At 35.5% G+C, this 27679-nt stretch overlaps 2 protein-coding genes across 3 annotated transcripts; one reads left to right on the top strand and one right to left on the bottom strand.

Moving 5' to 3' along the window:
- Positions 1–9183: 9183 nt before the first annotated feature.
- LOC125681222 (uncharacterized) lies at positions 9184–19908 on the top strand. 2 transcript variants are annotated; one of them, XM_048921217.2, is made up of 9 exons: positions 9184–9661; positions 9809–9853; positions 10809–12566; positions 13929–14097; positions 15447–15583; positions 17129–17301; positions 18349–18411; positions 18716–18775; positions 18953–19908. In XM_048921217.2, exons 3-9 carry the CDS (start codon positions 10841–10843, stop codon positions 19508–19510), a joined length of 2886 nt encoding a protein of 961 aa, XP_048777174.2. In that variant the 5' UTR covers positions 9184–9661; positions 9809–9853; positions 10809–10840; the 3' UTR covers positions 19511–19908. The 2 variants fall into 2 exon arrangements, with proteins under 2 accessions (XP_048777174.2, XP_048777175.2); XM_048921218.2 differs by lacking the exon at positions 9184–9661 and adding an exon at positions 9670–9713.
- A 1302-nt stretch (positions 19909–21210) lies between these two features.
- On the bottom strand, positions 21211–25221 carry LOC130051628 (uncharacterized). The gene is made up of 4 exons (XM_056153790.1): positions 25120–25221; positions 24681–24848; positions 22831–22879; positions 21211–22664 (listed from the first exon to the last, which is right to left on the bottom strand). The coding sequence occupies exons 2-4, from the start codon at positions 24715–24717 to the stop codon at positions 21677–21679; spliced, it is 1074 nt and encodes a 357-aa protein (XP_056009765.1). The 5' UTR covers positions 24718–24848; positions 25120–25221; the 3' UTR covers positions 21211–21676.
- Positions 25222–27679: the final 2458 nt, after the last annotated feature.

Genomic DNA, 27679 nt, shown 5'->3' on the forward strand with positions numbered 1-27679 from the left:
ATTTACTGTTGATGAATGGGGGTGGGGGTGGGTGGGTTGACAAAATTTTTAGGAAATATTATCCGATCAAGGACCGCGACCACAGACAAAATTTTGCATCGCTTGGGGTCGAATTTACTATATAAAGAGTACTCTTTATATAGTGAATTCGACCCCAAGCGATGCAATTGCCTGTGACCGCGACCAGTAAATTTTATCATTGAAAAATCTTTCTAATTTAACTTTCTCACCCAATTCACTCCAAATTTGGCAAGGTAAGGAAGATTTTTATTAAGAATTCGATTGAGCATAGTTTTTTAACTTTAAAAGCTGAAGTTTTAAGAATATCTAGTTTCAATTTTTACACAGTCACAATTAGATACATATATGAAATTTCGCTCTTGCAATTCATCATTTCATAATTCAGACACGAGTTACGTAACTATTGTGCAAAACCACATTAAATTATCAATTTAATGGTACAATTTTCATAAAAGTTTAACTAGAAATGAATTAAATTTGATATTAGATAAAAGTAACAAGATAAATATGAAATGTATAGGGGGAATTCCCTATCATCATGATTACGTGTAATAATCAAACGGAATTCATGCAGCAAACGACTGGTTGATGAAAGGATTATCAAAGAACTTAAATTTCACTCTTACCTCCATGGATGTTTCTGTTCTTAAACCTTTTTGGCGTAGCAGGATAAATAAATTCAAAGTGTCCCGTTTTCATCATTAACAAACAAAAATCCTTCAAATTAACGTCGTGTATATATACTCGTACAAATGTAAGATATGTGACATATGTCCAGATGTGGAATATATATATATATATACTGACAATATATCACTCTGCGGGACGCCACTTCCATTGAGTACTGATTAGCTCCCCCTTCTTATGTGTCAGTGGTTAGTGTAGAGTAATTGCATGTTCTCGTCACCGTAGGGTGGACAGGGTGTGAGGAAATTGGTAACAACATACCTCGTTTTGTTATTGGGTCGTTTTAACACATGCTGGCCAACTATTACTGCCCAAATGGTGCGGGACAACCCGGAGGCCCCATTGACAGTGTACCGTCCTGGGATAAACTTCACATAGCGCTATAGGCGTAAGACGGATTGCCATTCTTTCATTTAATTATTTAAAAAATATACATCATTTATTAGACATGATTATTAAACTGAGTGTATATATTCGATTTTATTTTCAAATGCAGTAAAAATCGAAAAATATAACTATGTTCCTGGTTGCGCAATCGTTGTCTTGCATTAGATAGAGTTTGCAAAGTTTCACAAGGCCGCCAAAAAAAAAAAAGAAAGAAAGAAGCGAAAGACGCATAGAAAATTATACACAGTGTATAAGAAAATTGATTAATCATGAAAATTAATATTATGGGATAAAAAAAAAACAACAACCAACTTTTAAAAATTCAAACCAGTGACATGATCTAGTATTAGAAACAGTTATTTCTACGACAACCTCGAATATGAGAGAGAGAGATAGAAAGAGGGGGTGGGGTCTAGTATACGAAGGTAAGTAACTCGTGTGTTTTCACAAATTAGTGCGCAAGCGTTATTTCTCTTTATACCTGCATGTAAGCTATATATAACACTATCTCCGCTTGACCAAGTCTATAACCTGCGGTGGGAATCAAGCCCCCCCCCCCCCCCCCCTCTCCCGATTTGTTTAAAGGGAGTAATGTTATTGAATAGTTAGATAAAAATTAAAATTTATGGACCATGTAAATCACAGGCACTTGTTTCACACATGGGTCAATGACACGTATTAAGGAGGGATGACCCATGTATGAAACAAGTGCCTGTGATATAAATCATCACCTACCGACTTCATTTATTTGCCTTTGTAGGTATAGATGACTCTTATAACCATTCCTTTATGAAATCTAAAATTCTGTAGAGGAGTAGAGAAAGGTATTTTCTCCAACAGGAAATATCGGTTTTTGAAGTATGATTTTCCTCGAGGATTTTAACGGTGAAGTTTGTCGTCTGTCTGTTTGTAAATTGATGCTTAATTTCTTCTCTTTTTCTAATATGGAGTGGGTGTTTATAATCAAATCTTCTCAAATGGCATAATAGGTTTCCAAAAATAAATAAGCCTACAGAAAATGGCTCTTTAGTTTAAACTCCCAGCTCAATTTTAAACAAATACCGGCGCGTGCTTACGGAGGAATAATACATCACTTGCATTGTTGAGTAGCTCATAGGTCAGTAGGTTAATGTGTTAACTGTTGATCTGTACAGATTGTGCGTTCGAGTCTTGTAGGAGTTTTATTTAACCCCCAACCCCCCGACTAGAACTGCGTTTTTAACTAAATAAGGTAAATTTTGAAAGTTTTCAATTTCAAAATATTATCATGATTATTGTACATTTATCCTCCACTTTTTATCCATGTATCAGATTTCTCAGATTTGGTAGTCCTCCTTAATTTCAACAGTACATAATATGTGGCGTTTCAACGTAGTTCTCAGGGGCATTTGTAAAGTTGTGATTTTTATTAGAAAATACCGTATTTTAACACATAGTAAACAAATTGACAAGGAGAAAGTCCTCTATCGTATAAAAAAAAAAAAAAATGAAAATCCTGGTTAAAATTACGAAAGTATTTGAGATGATATTCCTTGAACCTCTTCACAGCGTGAAGCGCGGCGTTAGCGTTTTAAGCACTCGATCGATTCAAACTGCCTGTGTGAATTAAGAGGCTCAATGTACATATCATATCACTTACTTTCAAAAACTTATATTTACATTTTCTATTGTATTTACCTGTTACAGACAATGCTATGTCGTTATGCTGATTGTACTTTGTTTTGTTATTCAGCATTTGAAAAACAGGAAGCGTCGCTCTTCGATGGTGTCAGTGACGTCACAATCATGCAATAACGTTGAAAATACCACGTTTTGATTGATGTTTAAGGGACCGGTCAATATTCATTGGGGGATTGGGACCGGTGCATTCCATATTACCATTTAAAAAAAAACCAACCTATGTCCTATCTTCTAAGAATACAAAAAAAGTTGCTGTCCAATATCAGATGTGTAATGAAAAAGTGTTTGTCCTATCTATAATAAATAAGTATATATGTATAATTAAACAACATTTTTACTTCATTTAAAAAAATCTCTGGAGTTCCTTATACTTGTCTCTCCAGTTATATCAGCTGAGGGATTCAAGCTCCTGGGAAGCTTAATTTTGTTTACTTTGTCATGTTTGCCCAGTAATTCGTCTAGTGACGTTACAAATCTCATTATTTTCACACACACACACCCCTTTTATTTAAATTTTTGTGTAAAGTGCTACATTTTGCACATTTCCTACTTACTGATTAACTGAATTGTTGTCTCATATACTTACAAGTATTTTCACATCTCAGTATTCTCTATGAAAGGTGAAGATATAACGAACAGCGACCAATCTCATAACTCCTATAAGCAATACAAAATAGACAGTTTGACAAACAAGAACCCCTGGATATACCAGAGGTGGGGTCAGGTGCCGAAGAGGAGTAAGCATCCCCTGTCGACCGGTCACACTCGCCGTGAGCCCTATATCTTGATCAGGTAAACGGAGTTGTCCGTAGTCAAAATCAATGTGACAAGAACGGCCTAAGCAGCATTTGACCCAATGATAGGTTGTATTGGTAAACTACCAAATTATTAAAGATGTGTTTAGACTTTAGTTAAATTCTGGTATGTATCCTTCAAGTTATGACCAACATGATACACCATTTTTATTTTCTATGATTGGAATCCATACTCCATGCAAAACTGACATGTGATTTTTGCAATTTTATTCACAGTTGAATACTTCTTTGTGATTTTTAATTACATGTTTTAATATAAATTTTGTTCAAAGGTCCAGTATTTTATTCCAAATTGGCTCTAATATATTCAACTTGGACATGAAATAATACATGCATACAATTCAGTATTATTGTTTGTAAGATAGTTGAATTAAGTTTTAAATACTTTATATTATTATGTACTTTCAATTTCATCTCCTCTTTTTTCTTTAAAAGCTTGCGGGCATATATCACAAGATATATTCCCGGAAACATTCCGGTCCGAAAACATTACGTCACAATCAATACACAAGCAAATTACTACGTCGTTAATTTTCAATTTTTTCGTGTTTTTCATCTTTTACTCAGTTAAACCAATAAAGAAATTGATAAAAATAAATTATTGTTAGTTTCTAAATGAAATTGAAAGTATATAATAAAAAGGTTATAGACTTTGTATGGGAAAATATGACGACCTCGTTTTTTGTCGCGGACGGACCTCGCAAGCTCGGTCCGTGTACGCGCCAAAAAAACTCGGTCGTCATATTTTCCCATATAAAGTCTATAACCTATAAATATTTTTTGTTCATTAAAACATTTGCCAAAAAAAAAAAAAAAAAAAAAAAAAAAAAGAAAAAGGTAATTATTCCTGTCCTTTCAATGTTGAAAATAAAAAAGTCGGAGTCCTATCAGTATGTAAGTCAAAATAAATGTGTGTCCTATTGCATTTTGTTCCGGTCCCAACTCCCCAATAAATATTGACCGATCTCTAACGATACATCGTCACAAACGTTTTAGCCGAGGCTTGCGACGATGCACACGAGAATGTTTCACTAGCTCATATCGAGACGTCAACATTTCTATCAAGACTACACCATTGTTGGTGACGGGCTGCAATATTTAGGCCTGTGCTCGGCGCTTACGGCCCTTGAACAGGGAGGGATCTTTATCTAGCCACACCTGCTGTGACAGGGGTCTCGGTTTTATGGTCGCATCCGAAGGACCGCCCCATTTAGTCGCCTCTTCCGACAAGCAAGAGGTAGTGAGGACCTTTTCTAACCCGGATTATCGCGTTTTGATTGTGGCGTTTTAATAAGTAAGAATAAAATCCAAAATGATCACATATTAATCAACGATCTGTTCCTGCGTAAAACGGGCTTTGGTTAACATCTTTTTTTTTTTTAGATCGGGGGCCTGTCTTCGGCTGTTGATAATATCTCTAGGTTGTATAATTTTCTTCATATTGTCAGATTGTTCCAAAATTGGAAAGAAACGTTTAGCATCAAAAAGTGTATTTTTGTTACTGGGATTATGTGTAACTACAATTGAGATTAGTGGTTCGGCGTGGATTACGGAGATCCTGTAATTGGAATTTTAGTTACGTTTTCTATTCCAGCGTTGATTAGGTTCAACGAGTAATTTTGCCGTAGTAGATTATACCTGTAATTCTTCTAAACGTCTAGAACGTAGAATTTTGTCGGTGATAATGGTACAGATTCTACGTCCTAAATTAAAAGGAATATTGCGTTTAGTGTGCGAGGGGTGGCACGATCTAAAATCCTGGTATTGATGTGTATCCGTGGGTTTATTATATAAATCTGTGGTTATACTTGGTTCTTCCTTTATGATAAGCAAATCTAGAAATGGGAGTTCCTTGTGACCTTTCTGCATTGTAAATTGTATTGAATCGTGAATAGTGTTTAGGAAGGAATGGAATTTATCTAAATCCTCTTCACTCTTGGTCCAGAAGATAAAACAGTCGTCAAGATAACGTTTCCAATTAGCTCGAATATAGTGATTAAAGTTATTGTCGAAAACTTTCGATATTTAGTTATATATTTGATCTTCTAAATATCCTTTTGACAAAGTTGCATATGTAGGGGCAACTTTTGCTCCCATAGCTGTTTCTTTAATAGATGTAGAAAGCATTCATTGTCAAAATGAAAGTGGTTGTTTTCAAGAACCAATTTTAGTCCTTCCAATATATATATATATATTTTTTTTTTTAGAAAATCGTGCATTTGATATGTCCGGATGTTTATCAATCCAGTAGTTGACGGTTCCTAGTCCTTACGCATGTGGATGTTGGTATATAAACTAGTTACATCGAAACTGACGAGGATAGTATTGTGATTTACATTTTCAGGAATATAATTTAGAAAGTCAAGATCATCTCTAATGCAGGGGTGGATCCAGGAATTGCGGTTACGAAGGGCGCCACTTTATGAGGCAGGGGGTCCAGGGGCCGCCTGGCGAAGCCTTGGTGGGGCCTCAGGGAGTGAAGCCAAAGCTCCTGGATTTTACAGATTTTATAGGGCTTGAAATATGTGTCCTATTTAGTCATTTGTACTATTTTTACTATCATTTTTGATAAGGTGAAATTAATAAAATGACGCAAATTTTAAGGGTTTTTGGAAAAAATTAAGTTCTCCCAATAAAGTAATTCAAGAATTCAAAAGATGTTGACATTTATTTCTCCGGGAGTGGAAGAAATTATTGCTTCTTTTATCGTTTAGTACATTTTTCTAAACAAGATACCACGATTTTAAGATTTTAGGGGGGGGGGGGGCGCCGGCTGTGCCCCCCTAAAATCCGCCACTGTAATGTAACTAGGAACTAGGTTGCCGAGAGGTTTAAGTATGATGTCTAATAAATTACTTAGTCTCTGTGTACTTGATGCTGGTCCATGCAGCGATTATTGGCCAAATTTTCAAGTCATTTGGGTTTATATATACATTTTCACAGAATCTTGAATTTTCTTAGATTTGTGAATTTTGGGTAATCCGTAATTTTAAGTTACTGGATTTAACTTCAAATTTTGTTAGTTAAATAATCTCTTTCATTCTTGGTAAAGTTGTCGGAATTTTTTCCATTTATTTTTTCTACTTTGAGCATTGTTTGGCGATCCTCGTTAGTGGTCAATTTATTATAAAACCCGTCTGAACTGAACTGATCGTTGATTACTATGTGATCATTTTTGATTTTACTCCTTTAAATTATGTATGTATGTATGTATGTATGTACATAATGTATGTATGTATGTATGTGTCTTCGATGTTTTTACCCATTCTAATGATAGCCATTTCCTAATGAATGCACCGCGGATGTGAACAATGTGCGTATGAATCTTGATAAACATAACTTACGTCTACTTTAACAGCTGAAAAATACGACAGAAATGAAAATAAAATGTGTATATGTGATTGGAAATACACGAGAGTATGAGTATATGGAGTGTACTTTTCATGAAGTATGCTAGCGTAAAGCATCACAGTCCATACCCTCATGTATTTTCAAAATCTTGAAATAATTTTGTAAGCCAACCAGTTGCCCTTTCAAATTCCCTATATATATATATATATATATGTACTTATACTACCTTTACTATTATTACATGTACATGTAGAGTTGGTATGTACATGTATATATATATGGTTTTTTTTCCCTATGTGTATTTCTGACTGTTTTGCATTAGGATACACGGTGGTACTTACATATAATACAAATAAGTATTATCAGGTTCAAATGTCTCATGTATGAACATTGCTCATACTAATAGTGCATATTTTACTCCTGGTTTTTTTTTGTTTTTTGTTTTTTATCGTCATTGCACATTGAAATGTTAATAATCATGTATGCTGTATGCCCGAGAGGGCCCTAATTTGGATATATATATATATATATATATATATATAGAGAGAGAGAGAGAGAGAGAGAGAGAGAGAGAGAGAGAGAGAGAGAGAGAGAGAGAATTTTCACATTAAAGGAATGAAGAAAATCTGAATTTCCTTTAAGAAATCATGAAAAAAGCTCTATATAGTACGCCTTTGGTTCCTTGAAGAGTCATCTATTAGCGGGTGCAAATATCCGAGAATGTTTTATTTTGTATATATGCATGTACATACATGTGCATTATAATTATTGTGTACACATCATGGTTTACACACTGTTCTTTTCTACATTGTATTTTCCTGCAGCCTTGCTCACTTGACAAATGTTCAATATACAGTTTTTTTATTCATCTATTCCTTATAAAGGGAGGAGTGGCAGCCTAGCTCAAATAAAACTCCACGAAGTCTGAAGAACATCCTGAAATCGTTGACACGATTCGATCAAGTTAGCTCTTTTTACGTGGTTGGTCACAGATGTGCGCTTTAATTCTATCTATCAGATGCATTTAAATTTAATGTGGTCATCTTTATTTGGAGGACAAGGAAGATGTGACTGACTCCAACTTACTAAATCAAATTTTGATTGACGCGATATTAAAGTTCATTATTTACCAGGTAAAAGGGATATATACAGTATTTGTCAATGTTAAAACAAATCGTATTGGCTACTACCTGTTGCAAGTTTAAAACACTCTAAAGTGCCACGTGCAGGCCAGTGAGACTAGGGCAGACTAAAACGGACCAGCAATCTTATTTATAATTACGTTTTATATAATAATGTAATTGATAAATACATTACATATCGACCAATGCATTTGTACTAGAATAAAATTATTTAATTCCAAATTGAGCCTCGTGGGCCATAATTTGTCATATAGCACTTATTATGATCATGTACCGGTGTATACATGCATACTACAAAATTAAAGTACAAAGATAGGATGACAACAGACTGAATAAACTCGTGTTCAGATGTACATGTATAACAAGATGGCACGATGACTGGATTCTTTAACACTTGATGGACTTCTCAGAATTTTGTAAGGAGGATATTGTAAAAGGCAATGAACTACTGCCACTGACAGCTGTTGATTGCTCCTCATGATGTAGGTTACTGGTGTCCCCAAACCGTGTATTCTACTGCGTGTACACAGCCTGACAGGTACTAAATATCGGGGGGGGGGGGGGGTGATATTCTCCTTTAATATCTTCACCTCTCCCTTTTTTGTTTGGTACATCTGAGCTGAAATAGCAGATATTAATTAAGCTCTTAATTGGTTTACATTTTTTCGACTATATTTCTCATGACTGAAGCTTCAAATTCAATGAAACTTGGTATAAAGCATCCCGGGGCCAAAGTAATAGAGGTTAAAAGTTTTGCCAATCGTGGAAAATGCAACAGTTCCGATATATCTGTTTCCAGTACGAAGTGTAGGGAATATCGAAGGGTCCTGTAGAGGAAAAGGATTTCTTCTATTCAGATATGCTGTCATATATTTTATAAGGTGCAAGTCCATCAGATTAATTATTATTTAAATAGTAATAATATTATTATCATAATTACATTATTATTTTTTAAAATAATAATCAACAATTTGTGACAAATTTCAGAAATTAAACACGGAATACTGTCATTAAAAAAAAGTGCACCTGCTGTAGGTGGGGGCAGATGCGTCAGTAATCTGATAGCTCCTCCTCTTTCCGGAAGTAAACAAAACCATGCGTTATATGAATTCAAGCACTGTGATTATAAGAAAAAGACAGTCTAATAATATTAAGACGATAAGTAGTTTCTCAATATTGTTTAACAAAGATCGTCTGTATATGATGCACTCCACATTTAGCGATCGGCCACGCGGGCTCGGATATTCGCCAACTGATCTCCCGGCCTAGACATCTGTCGCGGCAGCGCGACGCCGGCCCGCTGAATGGCTGTTAGGTACTGTGTGTCTGTTGACACAGAGGTCACGCGCGCTGGCTGGCGGCTTTGGCGGAGCTAACGACCCAATATCAGACAGAATCTTTTTCACAAACTTCTAACGGCGCCAGACGTCTTGTTTTGTGCCAAGCAATTCGATTTTCCAGCTGATACCATCATGAAACTGTAGCATCATCGGTGCAAGTTTGTGTAGATGTGATAATGCACGGCAGACAGACATGGGGCTGTCTGGCTCTCTGTCTGCATTTCAATGATTTTTAAAGGTCAGTCGCTTTAGCTATCTCTTCATGTTTTTAACTGCACAGAACATTGTCAGTAAGTAAGCCTGGCGTCTAGCAATTTCTTTTCACAACACGACTGTTAAAATGTTTATTTTGCAAGGAAGCATATCAATTTTTTTTTCCTTTCAGAAAAGATTAGTCTGCAGTCAGATACACACAACTTTTGATTTGCAGGTAAGTCAATTTTATATACATCTTATATTCTAATAGTTGAGTAAATCAAAGAAGAGTTACTAATGTCAAGAATTATGTCCAGAAAGGATCTTGCCTAGCTAAGAATGTGAAAAGAAGAGGGAAATTTGATTTACTATAATGCTTGATCTAGCTGTTTCCACAAAGGAAAGAAAAACACACAAACAGCATACAGTACTGTAGTTGAACCCAAATTTAATGTTATACATGTATAACACTACTTTAATCAATAAGAACTTGTATACTTATCAATATTTGTGTTTATCAATTTATCAGAGATGTTCAAGTGTGATAAAAGATTTATGATAGTATACAGATATATATCTATATGTTGTGAGAAATATAGATCTTATAATTACAGAGATCAAAGGAATTTCTCACTAGTTTTATGTAGAAAAAGGAAAGAAGGGGAAAAAAATGAATAAAGGAATAAACTTGTACTGAATATAAAAAGTATACTTAAAAGTGTTTTGTCATTATCAGTTCAGAAAAGTGTATGAGTATGAAGTTGAAAAAAAAAAATCAATATGAATTGAAATTTAAATGCACTATATATGTTGAATTAATTCTAAAAGCCGTGTTTATTGTTATAGATTACATACTGGTCATCATCCATTAATTGTTCTTGTATGCAAATTGGTTAATGAAACCATTTGTTGTATTAATATAAAGATATATAAATAATGATTTTTGATTCTTGACTCAGAATGGACAGCTCTTGAATATCATATGAATATTTCTCACTTTCAATTGACTGCATGAATACACTACAAGAATTAAATGCGAGTTTTATCAATGTGATCAGTATCACTCTGATTCCCATGAGAAAATTTAAGAAATCAAGGAAATGATTTTATGTAATGGGAAACAACACAAAATCTAAATTAAAATATGGTATTATATCATTTTTGATACGGCAATTTGAACTTTGTTACAGGGAAGGACCACCAGGGTTAAACTTGTTTTACTATGGAGTTTGACAAAGCCCTCTCAGAATCTGTGGACAACATCATGAACTTTGCCGAAATTCTGTACAAATGCACTTTATGCACAACCTTGCCATCAATTCTCACTTCAAAGACCAGTTTTGTTTCCCATGTCAAAGGTCAACACTTCAATAGGAATCACACTAGGTGCCCAGAATGTTCATTGACTTTTGAAACAGAAGAGGATCTACATGCACACTCAAGGTCATCTCACTGTGTTGAGCTTACATCTAAGAAGGAAGAGAATTCTGACTCAAAGGTCATTAGAGAAGAGGAAATAACATCTGTTGAAGATTCATTATCTTCTCCTACGCAAGAATTGGAACTGGAGAAAGGTGAGAATAACGTTGGCATGAATTACAATAGATGTAGCCAATACAATGCTACTTGCAAACCAGATATCACCAGCATTGAAGTGAATTGTTCAGCAGACAAACAATTGCCCTTGAAACTGGACAGCCAAGGTGTCTCGGAAGTGATGGAACACCCATGGCCTGAGAACAGACCCACAGTTAATATTGAGTATGGACTGGAAAACTCCATCCGCCAACATTCTTGTGTGAACAATTTGACCAAAATTCATGCAGTGGCTGACCAAATTCTGGCAGTCAATTCTACCAGAGCCAAGCCAGTGGGAAGCAATATGATAATTTCTCCAGGATACACACCAGAATTCGGAAAGTTTACTAAACTGGTGAGAGAGGGGGGAAATATTGTGTATTTTTGTCAAGTGTGTAACTGGAAATCACAAATCAAGTCCCATTTTCAAATTCATTGTCAAGGAAAGGCTCACATTGAGAAACTGAAATGTGCGGAACATGATGAAAAATCTCCATCTCCAACACCTAGAAGAGAACAGTTCACTAAAGAAATACAATGTGACTCAAAAAGGGAAAGTCCCATGAACTTGTCAACAGACATTGGGAATAGCTCCTCTAAGACTGGATCTCCATTGAGATTAGCTTCAGGTAGAAATAAACTGGAACACCAAAATAAGCGAAAGAGGAGTGTCACGATATCTCTGCGGAACCAGAGCTCAGATCGAGATGGATGGCAGTCTAGCGACTCCGATTCAGATTCTTCAGATTTAAATAGGACTAGGCCTTTCCACAGTGGTAGGACACCTGTGAAAAAAAGATACTCAAAGGAGAACAAAACTAGTCCTGATTCGGAGATGAATTCAAAGGTAGACAACTCCTGTAAACCTGTTTTACATGGGAACTCGGACTCAGATAGTAATCATTTACACATCAGTCATACACCAATGAAGCACTATTCATCAATGTCCCTGCCTTCAAAGGACTACTCAGAAGAAATTCCTGCAAAATTTCCTTTTGGACTATATAGTCAAATTCATAATCAGATTTTATGGAATTTAAGTAATAAACCTTCAGAAAAGGGAAGAAACACGCCAGACTCTCAGCATTCTGCTTTAGACAGTTTTACGTATAGTGACAGGAATTCCTCTTTATCCACTCAGGTTTCCTCACTCAGGGGATCCCCAATCTACCCGGATGTTGTGAAATCGGATTCGGATTATATGTACAGGTGCTCTTTGTGCTCGTTTGGATGCAACAGAATTCAAGAATATAGAGCTCATTTTGAGTTTCAACATGAGCATGGAAACTCTGTTAATGAGCAGGGTCCACTTTATGGAAATGAGGGAAAAGAGTTATGGAAAGTTAACAAAATTAAGGAATATTTGTCAGGTAATGAATATCACAATAATTGTGTTGTTTGGTTTTCTTGAGTTATTGCCCTTTGAACACAATATCTTGCCTAGAATACAGACTGTTTATCATAGTTATTACAGTATATCATGCAATGTAGGGAGATCATCATCTGAATCATTCAGGTGAATCAGATTTTGCCAGTCAGGTCCATATTCTGTCTTTTGCATACCCTACATATATTTTCATGAATTTACAATCAATATAATTAAAGATTTCCTTTAAAGAATGAGAAGACCTGTGTCTTGGTGAATATATGAAATTGTTTATCATATCGATACTGTGCAGTGCCATTTCTTTTGAAAATATTTTAATCAATAATCACGATAATTGTCAAGTGTTTGCCGAAAAAAATTAATGCATGTACATCAGATGCTCCTTAACAATAATTTGTCATATTTTGAAACATTAAGTAAAACTATGAATATAAAATTGTTGATGATAAACAAAAGTCTGTGTTTGAACAAATACAGTGGCATAAACTTTTCAAACCCTTTACCCATGATTATCAGATGGTATTGAATTAAAAAAAAAATCTTATTAACAAATGTGATATTTTTTGAATGTGTGTATATATTTAAGGAATCAGTGTCTAATTTGCTGGGTAGGTGAGGTGATTAACTACAATGTTAAATGTGATAATTTGCTAAATGGTCAAGCTTATGCATAAATTGTCACTTAAGATAATTTTTCTGCAGTTGATAATCACCTCATATACCCAACAAACTTGACAGTGGTTCCTTATTTTGAAATAAAAAAGAACATAAAGAATCTCGGTGTTCGAAATTGGTTTAAAACTTGGTATAGACCACGGGTCTATGCCAAAACAAGATGACATAGACCTCATCGAATTGGCATAGTCCAGCATTAAAAAAAAAACCCCACAAATTTAAAACATTTACATTTACTTCTAATGTAATGAGAAAGCATATTTTCTTTCCATTTCCATAACAATATTCTCCTTTCCTCACAACATTTATCAGATGTCAACTGACCATGCAGGATCCTCTGGGATAACTTTATTGCTTTAAATCTAGAAAATCGGCATAGACAATTTGGTCTATCTCAATTTCCATTGGCATAGACCAGTGTCATTTGACATAGACTCGGTCTATGGTTAATTTCGAACACTGGAATCTTTATTATTAAAAATACTGACTAATGGAAATTGAAATACACATGGCATTCCAAGTTAATTTTCATTACCGACCTCCCGACAAGTTGCTGATTTGCATGCAAGTGAGAAATTTATATGTTGATGTAATATGGAGCATCAAAGGGTTAACACAGAGAAAAACCGTTGGAAATGTAAAATATAGTGCTTGTTTTTTCTCTCTGTAGAGTTGATTTGCCCTTTCCCTAAAGGAAATGTCTCTCGAGATCTCCTGCTGCAGAAAATAAGTTCTTCGGCCCAGCTTCCTGAGGCAATCCATTGGGGACCTGCATGTAATCGTGCTGTGCGAGAAATTTTCCCAGACACACTGGCACAGAGGAAGGGAAAGTTCAAAAAGTATCCTGTACAATGATTTCACAAACACTAGATGAAGTGAACTGCAATGTTTATTTTGCATGTGAGTTATATGAAATACATATATACCACTGCTCAGATACATGATATAGATCTAAACCATGCGAGAGAGAAAATAAAATGTGCATGTACTTTTCCATTTGCTAATATGTTTTCCCTTAAATTACACTATGCAAATGCATGTTATATAAAAATACAGATACATTCTTGGGTTAAGAGTCAGAGCAGGCAGTTCAAGACATTCTTGTTGCATAACTTTCATGCTTTTTAAAGGGGAAGACAACCCAAAAATTTTTTTACATGATAAATGATAGGATTGAGTATATGATAAAGATTTGTCATACTATTCTGTTGATATATGGCCTAGATAAGATTCAGTACTAATGTGAAAACATTAGAAATTGAAACTCCCGCTACTTATAGAGGCTGCCATGATGTGGAACTCATTTGTATTCAAGACCATAAAAATCAATAATTTTGACATCACACTGGTTTTTTTTACGGTTTTGATGAAATTCTAAGATCATCAAAGAAGTGCATATGGTAGATTTTATGAATAAATAGGTTGATGCCTTCCTGTCAAGCAGTTAATTACACTAATGTGAAGGGGAGATGTGAAAAAAGTTTTTTCAAAATTCCTGACCCAATCAAGTCATCTGAAAATAAAAGACTGTAAACTGTGGATCCATTATTTGCGTATAATGACAAGTTGAGGTTGGAGACATTTGTATGAAGAAACGTTTACCGTCTGCCTGGTCTGCGACTTGACTGAACGTCTTTTCTTAATTTCTTCTTGCGAAAGAATGGGCTCAAATCTATATACGACTCCAAACTTAACTGTTCGTTACTTGTCATGTTTACAGTGCTGCTGATGAAATAATCTGGAACTGACGGTGTGATATCATAAATTAAGCTGCAATGGCCGCTCTCTTAGCGGCGGGTAATTTAAAATATATGATAGATTAATATTAATTTAATTGTTAAGCAAGGATTTTTGTTGTTAAAGACTGTCATTTACGATATCAATAAGTACTACTTCATTCATAAAAGCAATAATGTGGTTAGGGTTGCCTTTCCCTTTAACTTTGATTTCGCTATTGACTCAGCATTTACCACTGAGATAAACAGCATCATTCTGTATTTAGATTGTTCTATATCAATCTTAATTTTAAAAGGAACTCTAATGAGATGAATGAGTTTGAATATCTATGAGGATTCATAATGCATTTGGTGTAATGTAATATTCTGTTTGGGCTTTATGAGAGTGCTGAGGAAGAGTTATTCCTCTTTGGATGCTGTTTGACAAATTAATTTTCCTTAACTTTATAAAGGACTTATTTCTTTGGTGTGTCCTTCATTGAACAAGTCCAGGAACCAGCAGATGACCTCAGTGACCCAGAGTTGATGCAGTACCAGCCACTAAGAGATATGTCTCAAGATCTTGAAAAAATTCTTGAACACCTGCACAGTATGTACTGTTTTTTTTTTTTTTTAGGAATTGAGAATATTTGGTATTTTCTATGAACTTGATGAAATGAGTTTTCATTCCGAACAGCGGGCCATGAAATAATATTTACATTTTCAACGCTTTTGCCTTTGACTTCATAACCAAGACTTGGTGTAAATTTTAATGGTAGCCATTTTCTGATGAATGCAATGCAGATATGAACAATCTGCATATGAAATTGATAAACATAGTATGCCTATTTTAATGGCTGGGACTGCAGACAGGAAGGAAAGTAGAATGTAAATATAAGAATAAACTTCATTTATGAAAATAAATGAGGGAACTTCAACATTTCACACATACATCCTTTTCATAAAGAGGCAGAGATAACACAGTTCATGAATTATACTGGCGTGAAGTGTCACAGTTCATGTCCTGTGTATTCTTAAAAATGAAGTTTATTTTTCAAGAGTACATGTATTTGGCCAAACAATGTCGCAATATAAACACTTGCATGCATAAAAGAAAATAAATCAATGCTTGTTTTCTGATTATACACCCGTCGAAGACGGGACGTTTTATGGTATGGTGTTGTCCGTCTGTCTGTTCGTCTGACCGGACCTTGTGGGCAGGATACAGACCGAATGGTAAACTCCTGGATTCTACAACTTGGTACATTTGATCACCATGATGAGAGGAAGATGCTTATTGTTTTTCAAAATCAGAGGTCAAAGGTTAAGGTCATAGTATCACTTAGCAGCAAAACCTTGTAGACAGGATACAAACCAAACTGTAAGCTCCAGGATATGACAACTTTGTGTATTTGATCACCATGATGAGAGGAAGATGCCTATTGTTTTTTAAGGTCAGAAGTCAAAGGTCAAGATATTATTTAGTAGGTAAACCTCGTAGGCAGGATACAAATCAAACCATAAGCTCCAGGATATTGCAACTTGGTACATTTGATCACCATGATGAGAGGAAGATTCCTATTGTTTTTCAAGGTCAAGGTCACAGTATTACTTAGTGGGAAAACATTGTTGGCAGGATACAGACCAAACCATAAGCACCAGGATATTGCAACTTGGTGTATTTTATCACCATGATGAGAGGAAGATACTTATTATTTTTCAAGGTCAAAGGTCAAGGTTGCAGTATCACTCAGTAGGAAAACCTTGTAGGCAGTATACGGACTGAACTGTTGAGGCTAGGACCGTCCAACTTGGTAGACATACACCAAGTGGAGGATGCCTTATTTGTTTCTCAAGGTCAAGGTCACAGTAGCAGGAAACAGACCGAACCATTGGAGCTAGGACCATTAAATTTCGTACACATACACCTTATACCAAAAGAAAATATTACATGGACAGTACATGATTTGTCTGTTTTTATGATGCAAAGAAAGTATGTCACACCCTGATGATTGATGATACTACCTGAAGCCAAGTTCTACAAACCATGTTGTAAGAAAAACACCCTATATTAGCTTTTCACGGGCGTATTATGTACCATTGGCGGTACTCTTGTTTATTAGCATTAAACAATTGAATTTGCTTTCTTCCCCAGATCTTGTAGAATTTTCTGATGACCTGGAGTGTTCCATTTCTAGAGACGATCTTCTGACAATTCTTCATAAACGAATTGATGAGCCTGATGTCTTGTACTGGGGTATGCAGTGTAACAGAGCCATCCGAATTGTCTTTCCCTCAGTCATTATCAAACGCAAAGGAAAGTTCAAGACATATCCTTTTAGAATATATAGTCCTCGACTTCTTTCAATCAGGATGTCTCTTAGCATATCAGCAATTCTTTATTATTAGTTCCCTACTACTTTGTAAAACCAAAGGGGACTATAGGTTTCCTTTCCTCCAAACAGTGTTCCGTATAAATATACATTTCCTGGTGGGCATGAGATGCACATAAGGAGACTAGACTTACAACAGATATACATGTAATTGATAATGATGTGAAAGTGGATCCAAATCAGGAAGGGGGATAGTTAATGTGTTCTAGACATTGTACAGAACACAGTACAGCCACATAAATGAAGAAGCATGTGGACGGTGAAAAACTCATGAGGAAAACAAGTAATATCCATGGCTCATTTGAATTAAAACAAAAATATTTATCACATGTTTACTCCTTTATGCAGTGGATATCACCCATTACATAATTTTTAATTATTACACTATGTTTTCCTATTCCATATGTGACATCACAAACAAAACAACAATTTTACATAGTTTGTTTACAATATGTCAGAGCGAAGCAAAATTCCCAACAATACAGTTACTGTGACATAAATGAATAACTGGGTTGGGGTGGGGGTGGTTTGTGGATTGATTCAACTCGTTGAATATGAGTGATATCTAACCATGGGAGATCCTATCTATATAGTCCAATTCAATTAGAGTACTTGCAAGTGAAATAAAAATGATGATAAATCATAACCCATGTTGGGAAAGCGTGAGGTTATTAAATCTTACCTGTCTGTCATTATGTTCATCAGTCTCTCTCTCTCTCTCTCTCTCTAAATCTTCAATTTATTCATATATATGTATGAATAAGATGAAGATTTCACTTTTATTCCAAAGTGCTTTCGCTCTATGACTCTTTAGTGGAATTTGAAAAACAACAATAACACAACTAGACGTTATTATATGTATATAGTTGTCTGTGATTGACATCAAAGTAGCAGTAAACCCCCCCCCCCCCCCCCCCCCCCCCCTCAATAAAACAAAGCTGGACGGGAACATATTTTCAATGTTTTACACCTTAACAGGATTACTACAGTTTATCAAGGTGTTGACTTCAAGGAAGATGTGAGATCAGAACTACAACAGCTACCAGTGAGTGATAATACATGTGCAGGCTGATGATGCATATTCAGTCTATTGTCATACATTAAACTAAACCATTACATGCTACCGCTCATTTAATAAAGTCTGTTATCGTGACGAGGTTTTAAATAAGATTGTTACATTTAAAAAATAAAATGAAATGAAGTTCATAGTAATACTTAGTCTAAACAATATGTATAGTCAAAGTTAAACCATACACATGATTATATTCCACTGATGAAAAAGGGGTACTGATAAACTATTTGTATGTAAATGTGTATACTGACATATTGCTGTTGTTTCTGTCTTTCAGTTATCCATGCCAAGTAAAAGGGGACGACCAAGAAAAATTAGCACCGAAGATTCAAGCGAGGTTACTATTCAAATCACATTCTTTCATGAAAGATGTATTAAGGTCATAAATGATCCATACCGATATATGAATGTATTTACATTTCTGTTCATAGATGCAAAATTTTCACTAGTTTGTAGATTGTAGAATTGTGGTAATTTTCAGGTGTTCTATATCAATTTGGTTATTTTTTGACAGCTATATCAAATGGGAATGAACTGGACTGATGCCATCCGGACAGGACACAGTGAGACGTATAAAATGTTTACCAATATCCACATTCCACGACCTATGAACAGTGATCACCTGCCTGTGACCCGTGGTTGGGGACCCTCACTTGCTTATCATGACACCGATGACCCACAAAAACAGACTCGCACCCCGAACTCAACATTCCTTCCACAGGACAGTGGGAATTTAAATTCTCACTCAGAAAGTGAACTGAAAGATAAAAAATCACGGGAGACTTCTCCGTTTAATAACTTATTGATGAAAGACGTCAATATGCAGATATTTAATGGAGTGAAATCAAAATCGGTATTGCATTGCAATATTAAGGACAGTTATACAGAAAGAGTCCAAGCATATGCGAGTGAAAATGAGGCCAAAAGTGTAAGTGATATGTTGAAACACAAACACACTCCAAATCAGAATGAAGATGATCAAAGTGATGATGATCAAAATGAAAATACAGATGAAGATGCCGATGATGAAGAAAGCATTGGACCAAGTATTGAAGATAAAGATATTGACTAACTATAAAGTCATAACAAAATGTTGCATACTATCGTTCCAATAACAGCGTGCTACTTCGCTTGATCGAGCGTGCAAATTTCACTTACTGATTGGCTGTGTGGTTTCTACAAAAGTGAGTTTGAATGACCACGCTACGTCATTCTTTCTTTGATTGGTTACTGAGAACAAAAGTAAAACCAGTTTCATTGAAGTCTATGAGAAGCCTATGTTTGCACGGTCGATCAAGCGTGGTGTCATGCTGTTATTGAAATGATAATACTAGTTACAAAATGTTGAATACTAGTAATCCATTCCATGAGACTCAGAGAGATCTTCTTTGTTGTTTTTGTTAGAATTCTGTCAGATAACTGATTTGTTGATTCATGCCAATGAATATAAATAGTGCTAATACTGTTCAATTTGTTAATTTATCAGTCTTATTGCTGTTGGCTTCTATCCTGAGAAGTAATTCAAGAAAAAGTTCACCATGACACAGATAAAATAAAATTTTTCTTCGGGTTGGATGGTTTAACAGGGTAACATCTGAAAGCTTATTTCCAATGGAGTCCTTATATAGTCTTGATTTTGCATGCACAGATGTTGGACTTGGGTGGTTGTTAGTGGAGAGACCTAGAGAAACCTCTTATGTCCAAGCAGGCTACACCAGTGATTGCTACATAAAACTTGGGAATACTACCTTGTTTCAACACTAAAGATTTACTGCAACTCTTCAGTTCTATTTATGACATCAATATTTATGAATGACCCCACAAAAATGACAGAGTTTAATTTCTCTAATTTTCAGGAAATATTTCATATTGGGATTTTGGTTTGGAAACGGAGGAGTCATTAATAAAAAAGTTACTGAAATGTGTAAATTGATGAAGTTAAATAATGTGAAAATGGCATCTGACCATATTCTATTATTTCAAAAGCAAAATGTGTATGTATTTTGAACTTTTGGTTCTTTTATAGATATTGAAGTAAATGGCTAAAAGATTTGAGGGAGGCATGTAGCATAATGTCTGTCTCTTCAGCTGCACGTTTTTCCAGGTTTAATGAGGACACACCCACCGACTCCTCCACACCTGCTTATCCCCGTGATTTCCTCCTGAACAAGATTTGTGTGTGTGTGTGTGTGTGTCACATTGTTGGGTTTTTCTATTTCCAATCAATGCATCGTTGAAAAGATGGAAACTCAATATTGCACAAGTGTACATGTAGATGACTGATTTCCTTTGGTCCATGTACAGCAATACTAAGATGTGAAAATCTGCACCGGTACTCACTACCCACATCCCCACTCTCCTGTCCCCTGTCAGTGATGAAGAATTACAAAGGTGACTTCCCACTCCTTAAGTTCTAATATAAAATAAATCTATGATTGAAAAGAAATTATATTATTTTTGTTTGGCTTTACCATATTCTATACAGTTTACACCATGCTTACATGTAGTTGTATACTTTTTAAAAAATACATTAAATATACCCCTGGACACATGTATAATATATACACACATAACAGGGGCAGTAACTTGAGTGATAAGAGTGCTAAAAAATATCAGTATACTGGCTATAGTAAAAAATTCCAACCAGGTATTAAAGGTAATTCCTGAACTTGTAATGGTCAACACATTCGAATGAAAACACCAGTAAGGAGTTTATGATTTATTAATGATTAAGGGTTGATTTATCTTGTACATTGATAACAAATTACATAGAAAAATAACAAAGTGTAAAGTAGTATCAAAATTTGACATAAATCAACAAAAATGGTATATCCTGAGTTTTTGAGTATGAATTAAATGAGTAAATTAACAAAAAGGAATCAACAATATGAGAAAAATTTGTAAGGAAAGGCAAAAAACTCTGATTGAGTCTAAAAATGAAAAATATTTAAAATAATGCCCCTACAGGGCCTCCAGAGTCTCAAAATCATTTTAAAATAATTTGGTTCTAATGTAAGACATCTGGAAAAGTCTACCCCCAAGAACAGACTATTGACAATGTTAATCTTATACAACAATAAAATCATTCATAGAATATTTTATAAACCCTGTCTTGACTATTGTATAAAATATTTTTTTCTTCAAAATCTGATTAAAAAAAAAATTACTGAGTGCTGCCTAAAAGGCATGGCTGCACAATTAAAATATAATTGTATCTAATCACTCCTTCTGAAGAGATTCAGATCAGACTTGTCCACATGTGACTTATCTGTGGGGTGTTCTTTCTGCAGAGGTTCAAATTAGCCTTGTCTACATCTGGACGATTTGTGGGGCGTCTCTTGAGGCTTGCGTACTCCTGGGGAACCTCCTTATTTGTGCTCTTGTTGATATTGGGTAGTAATGCAACACCCGATATTCCGTCAAGATCTTGAGCCTTTTGTGTAGCAGCACCTTTTGCTCTAAATATCTCTCCATTCTGACTACAGATGTCTGGCAGAGCAACCACATTTGGCTTCCATTGGTTGACCAATTTATTTTCTGGGTCTGAATGTTTGTCCAGCTTTTTGACTATTGCTGGATATTTTGTGGATGTTTTATCCACCTGTTTACCAATAACAGGCAAGTTATCATTGTGCAGTTTGCTCAAATCCAGATCAGGGACACACACAGATGGCACAATAACCTTCTTTGTCTTCCTCAATCCTTCCTTCATGTCAAAAGGCTTGTCCGGCTTCTCTAAGTTTGCTTGATCTTTTCTGGTTATTTTATTTCTTTGTGTCCCCACAGAAGGCAAGCTCTTATCTTCAAACTTGTTGAGACTGAGGGGACAAATATTTGGTGCTAGTATTGGCTTCAGGACTTTGGGCCTAGACTTCCAGGGTGTGACAGCCTTCACCTCAGCCTCCTGTAATTTTATCTTATTACAGAGGAATGTCTCCTGATCAATCAGCATCTGATGACGCAGGATTTGCTGTTGAACTGTGTGCACATGTGCACCACACCCAATAGTTTGTTTCAAGGAGCTGATCTGCTGCTCGTGGATTGCCATCCTGGCAGTTAACTTCTCGTGATCATTCTTTGCCTCCTCTAGCTCCTTCTGCCCCTTCTCCAGCTTCAGCCGTCTTCGCCTTTTTCTCTCCTGGATGATTTCATTGTCTTCCTGCACCAGTTTCTCTTCCTCAGCATTGTATTTTTTAGGAGTATAACCGTCTAAAAATTCTTTGACCCTGTATGAAATTACATTGCAGGTTAATTTTCTGCCAGTTTAGTTAAAATGAATGTGAATAAGTACAGATCGGAGATTGTAAAAGCACAGTAATCGCATAGATAATTGACATCAAGAATTGACTAGGTTAAGAAGCTGATTGGAAAATACTGTTTCTGTTTACTTACTCTTCTCTTGGACTGAAGGCAACCCTCTTGGCACCAATGTGTTTCTTAGCTGTAATAATGATAATGAAAAAATTGGAAACAGCATCAGCTGTTAGTAGTTTAAGATTACAATGACATAGGCATATCTCTTATTAGTAAATCAAGTGAGGCTTTCCATTGTGGCAAATGGATGGAGGCTACTAAATATCCCCAACAGGTCCAGGGTTGATGCATGCTGAGGGGTTTAAGGGACAAAGCCCTAAATGAAAATTCGAAAATACCCATTTTCAATGCAGGAAAAATCCAGAGTGCACTTGGACACAGTCATTGGATATCATAATTGTTTTTTGGTTTTTTTTTTGATATTTTTAGCTCATCTGTGCCGAAAATTTTGATCAAAACCTGTCCATCATCTATAAACTTTTCATATTTTCTACCTTTTCTCAAGAACCACTCAGTCTGTTTTAACCAAACTTCTACAAGTATCAGTGGGTAAAGACAATTCAAGTTTGTTCAAAGGTGTTCTAAATAGAGATAATTCAGAAAAGTGAAATGAGGTGGTTTATTTCATAAATCTTCTCAAGAACTAGTGTGTTTGAAAAGTTGAAAATCATATTAAAGCATCCTTAATAGTCAAACAATATGCAAGCATGTAGTGTTAATTCAATTTCAGCTATTCACATTGGGTTTGGACAGAACCTTAAGATGGATTTATAAAACTTTTACATAGGAATGTACAGGAAAATTCTGTTCAAATCTTTCTCAAGAACGATAAGGATATACATGTAAAATTATTATGAGAGTATATTCATATAGTGTAGATTCAAGTTTGTTCACATGATCATCCCATAGGCCATGTTGGAACACAGCAAGAATTTCCATTTTAATATTCAAATGTGAATTAATATTCTTTGACAGTCTTCTTTTCAAGAACCACAATGTTTAATTTGTGAAATAAGTATGCAAGCAACCTAGGTAGTGTACATTTAAATTTGTTCACACCATCATCCCTTGGTCAAGGGCAGGACCACAAGAGGAAATAGGAATATATTAATTTTTAAAATCATTTTCCCCAAGATACAATATATATCAAATTAACACGTAAGCATCCTCATATAGTGTAGAATGAAGTATGTTCATACCACGACTCCTGGGGTCTTGGTGGGGCCACAGAAGGGATTTAGATATGAATATTTGATTTTTGTTGTTGACTTTTTAAGAATTTTTTTCCCAACAGGAACCATAAAACGTCAAGTTATTTTTTAAGCACCCTCACATGATATAGATTCAAGATTGCCCATAACATGACCCCATGTGTGGGTGTGACCAAAAGAAGGGTTTAGTTTCACAAAAGAATATATATAGGCCTTCAACAATCTTCTCAGTATTGAAACGCTACGACACAATAAGTAAAATTCATATGCATAAATCTTGTAGATTTGAGATGCAGTTTCACACTGTGACCCTGCCTCTCCTCAACCCCACACATGTGGCCAGAGTGAGGCCATAATGAGGATTTAGCCCATAGCTCTCTTGTTCAAAATGCATGTTTTTAAATCAAACTACAAGCAATCATGACAATTTAAATTGACTTTCAATTTAAATCATAATGCAGACAAATTCTTCTCTTTTAAATTTATATCAGGCCTTTTCCCTCAGAGTTGGGGTGATTTATTTTGAGTAAGAAATCTAGATGTTATTACAAAATTTTATTGACTATTGTACACTTTAAGAGGAAAAAAAAAATGATGCAGTTGCCACAATGGAATATCTAAAGCAAATTAAGTGAAGCATAAATACTGGAGTTTGAAAGCTTGAAAAATGATTTGAAAAGCTCAGGAAAGATTCAAATATGAGTGTACCATTATTACCTGCCCGGTTTGTCGTTAGTCTCATTTGTCGTGGCATGCTTCCAGTGCATTCAGCTGACCCAGGGGTGCGTGCAGCTGGAAGGGGGGATGGGAAGACTGTGGCTCGAAGAGGAGTCTTGGAATTGATGACCTCTGTGGTGTTAACAGACACTTGTCTGAAGTTTCTCACTGTGAATCAGTAATTCATATGATTATTGAAATTTCTCCTCTTTAAAATATTTTATATTTTGGTGCATTAAAATAAGTCATTGGTAGATTCATGGGGGGAATGGGTGTTATTGTCCCAAACTTGATGACTTATCTAAAAAGAATGTGTTAAAAATTGTTGAAAAAAGGCTACTGAAACAGGAGCTATATGCAATATCAATTACTCGCCATTAAAGAACATGACTACCTTTTACCCCCCCCCCCCTTCCCTCTACAGAGAATTTTGTCTTACGCGAGTCAGTCTGCTTTGGGGAGCTCGCTTCCGAATGCCCACCAGAGATCTCGTTTATAGAAACTGAACTTGAGTATGTGGTGGTCACATCTGACTGTACATCCCCTGAGCCTGAAACAATGTGCCATTGTGTAGGATAATATAATATATATAGCAACTAGAAACAATGGATGTCATATATAAAAGTTGAAAACTGTCTATTACAATTTGTATAGCAAAAGGTTCAGAATGGTTGAACAATATGAATATTTACACATTACATTGATCTTATTTTGCCAATATGCACGGTACTGGGATAATAAATGGAAGTCAGTATGGAAGTTGAATGTTGAATGACTAAAGTTTTAGTTTACCTGTAGTTTTATTTACAGGAACCCAGTTATTCTGTTCCATCACCCTGTAAGAAAGTAAGAAGAAAACAGTGATCATCAGATTGTTGGATTTATATTCATGTTGATAACTATCATACACTGTTTATTTACTGATTTAAAACATCCTTGAAGCTTGTGTGTGCCTCCTACTCTTGGTGAGAAGCTAAAATTCTAAACTGAGAAATTACTTTCACATGATTTTGAAAATTATTCTCCCTCATTCATTTTTTCCCTCCTGCTTGGAAATTGAATTGATTTCTTTCACACACTCAAGTTTCAAAATAAATAAAAGCAATTTTTTCCCCAATCTTCTGGAGCCTCTACCCCTGGGCCTTCACCAGAGCGTTGCACTCGACCCACTGGGGGAGGGGGGCTTACGGGGGACCTTAATTCATGTGGAAACGAGGTTATTTATAATTCGGGATAGGAAAGACCGAATATAAATAACCCCCTCGTTTCCACAGAAATTAGGGGGACCTCAGATCCCTTACCGTTTTTGAAATTACAACTAGAGTTAGTATACATTTGTATCTATATATGTCTGCACATACAATGTTTTGGACGAATTGACTTTAGTGTAGGCCTAGCCTAGGCCTACTGACCAGTCCACACATGGCTGAGAGCCTGAGATGGTGCTGATTTTTTTCCTTTCTTTTGAAAAATAGATTACTAAGAATCATACTTTAAAAATTCCAGATAAACTTGTGCTACTTGTACTTACTTAGTTACTACGGTGTTAGAAAGATGTCGTTGAAACGTTTGAACACGAGTATATATTCAAGGGAAAGCGCCAACAACTACTTCTTCGTTGCTAACGTACGTCGCTTGTGGCAACAGGCGAGAATCTGGCCATCTAGTGGCGAGACGTTATCAAGTAGTACTTATCTCCCATGATTTGTTTTCTGTACAACGAATCCAGGGACCCCCCCCCCCTCCCAACCAAAAAAACCAAAAAACATAAAAATTGTTTTGACTGCCTGATAGAAGGTACTTCATAATAAGAGCGTGGGGGAAAATAGGCACAGAAAACTCATACAGATAACACTGAGGAATGTTGTGGCACACGACACACATTAAACCGTACAACTTAGTGCACATATAAAAAAAAAAAAAAAAAGATAAACAAATAAATAAAGATTAACAATTGCATTTCCTTGTATAAGTGGTTTTTTGAAATTACAACTAGAGTTAGTATACATCTGTATCTATATATGTCTGCACATACAATGTTTTGGACGAATTGACTTTAGTGTAGGCCTAGCCTAGGCCTACTGACCAGTCCACACATGGCTGAGAGCCTGAGATGGTGCTGATTTTTTTCCTTTCTTTTGAAAAATAGATTACTAGGAATCATACTTTAAAAATTCCAGATAAACTTGTGCTACTTGTACTTACTTAGTTACTACGGTGTTAGAAAGATGTCGTTGAAACGTTTGAACACGAGTATATATTCAAGGGAAAGCGCCAACAACTACTTCTTCGTTGCTAACGTACGTCGCTTGTGGCAACAGGCGAGAATCTGGCCATCTAGTGGCGAGACGTTATCAAGTAGTACTTATCTCCCATGATTTGTTTTCTGTACAACGAATCCAGGGAACCCCCCCCCCCCCCCCCAACCAAAAAAACATAAAAATTGTTTTGACTGCCAGATAGAAGGTACTTCATAATAAGAGCGTGGGGGAAAATAGGCACAGAAAACTCATACAGATAACACTGAGGAATGTTGTGGCACACGACACACATTAAACCGTACAACTTAGTGCACATATTAAAAAAAAAGAAGATAAATAAATAAATAAAGATTAACAATTGCATTTCCTTGTATAAGTGGTTTTTTGTTTTGTTTTTAATTTTTGTTTATCTATTTCAGGCGCGTAGCTGCCTATACGCAGGCGCAAATTGCGTGCACATCATGAGAGAGAGAGAGAGAGAGAGAGAGAGAGAGAGATCTTTGCCGTAAAAATATCTGTGTCTAAAAAATAACTGCATTATATAGTCCCGATTTCTAATTTTAATCAGCATCATAATATCCATTCAAGTACTTTTTTGAATTTCAAATCATTAACATTATGTTGAATATCACTTTATAAACGTACATCATATATATGTAGGCTACATGTAGTAGAGGATTGGGGTGTTCTTTGTTATATATCAGTAACATTTATCATATACATACCAAAATATAAAAT

Source organism: Ostrea edulis, chromosome 2 (genome assembly GCF_947568905.1).
Source record: "Ostrea edulis chromosome 2, xbOstEdul1.1, whole genome shotgun sequence".
Lineage (NCBI taxonomy): Eukaryota > Metazoa > Mollusca > Bivalvia > Ostreida > Ostreidae > Ostrea > Ostrea edulis.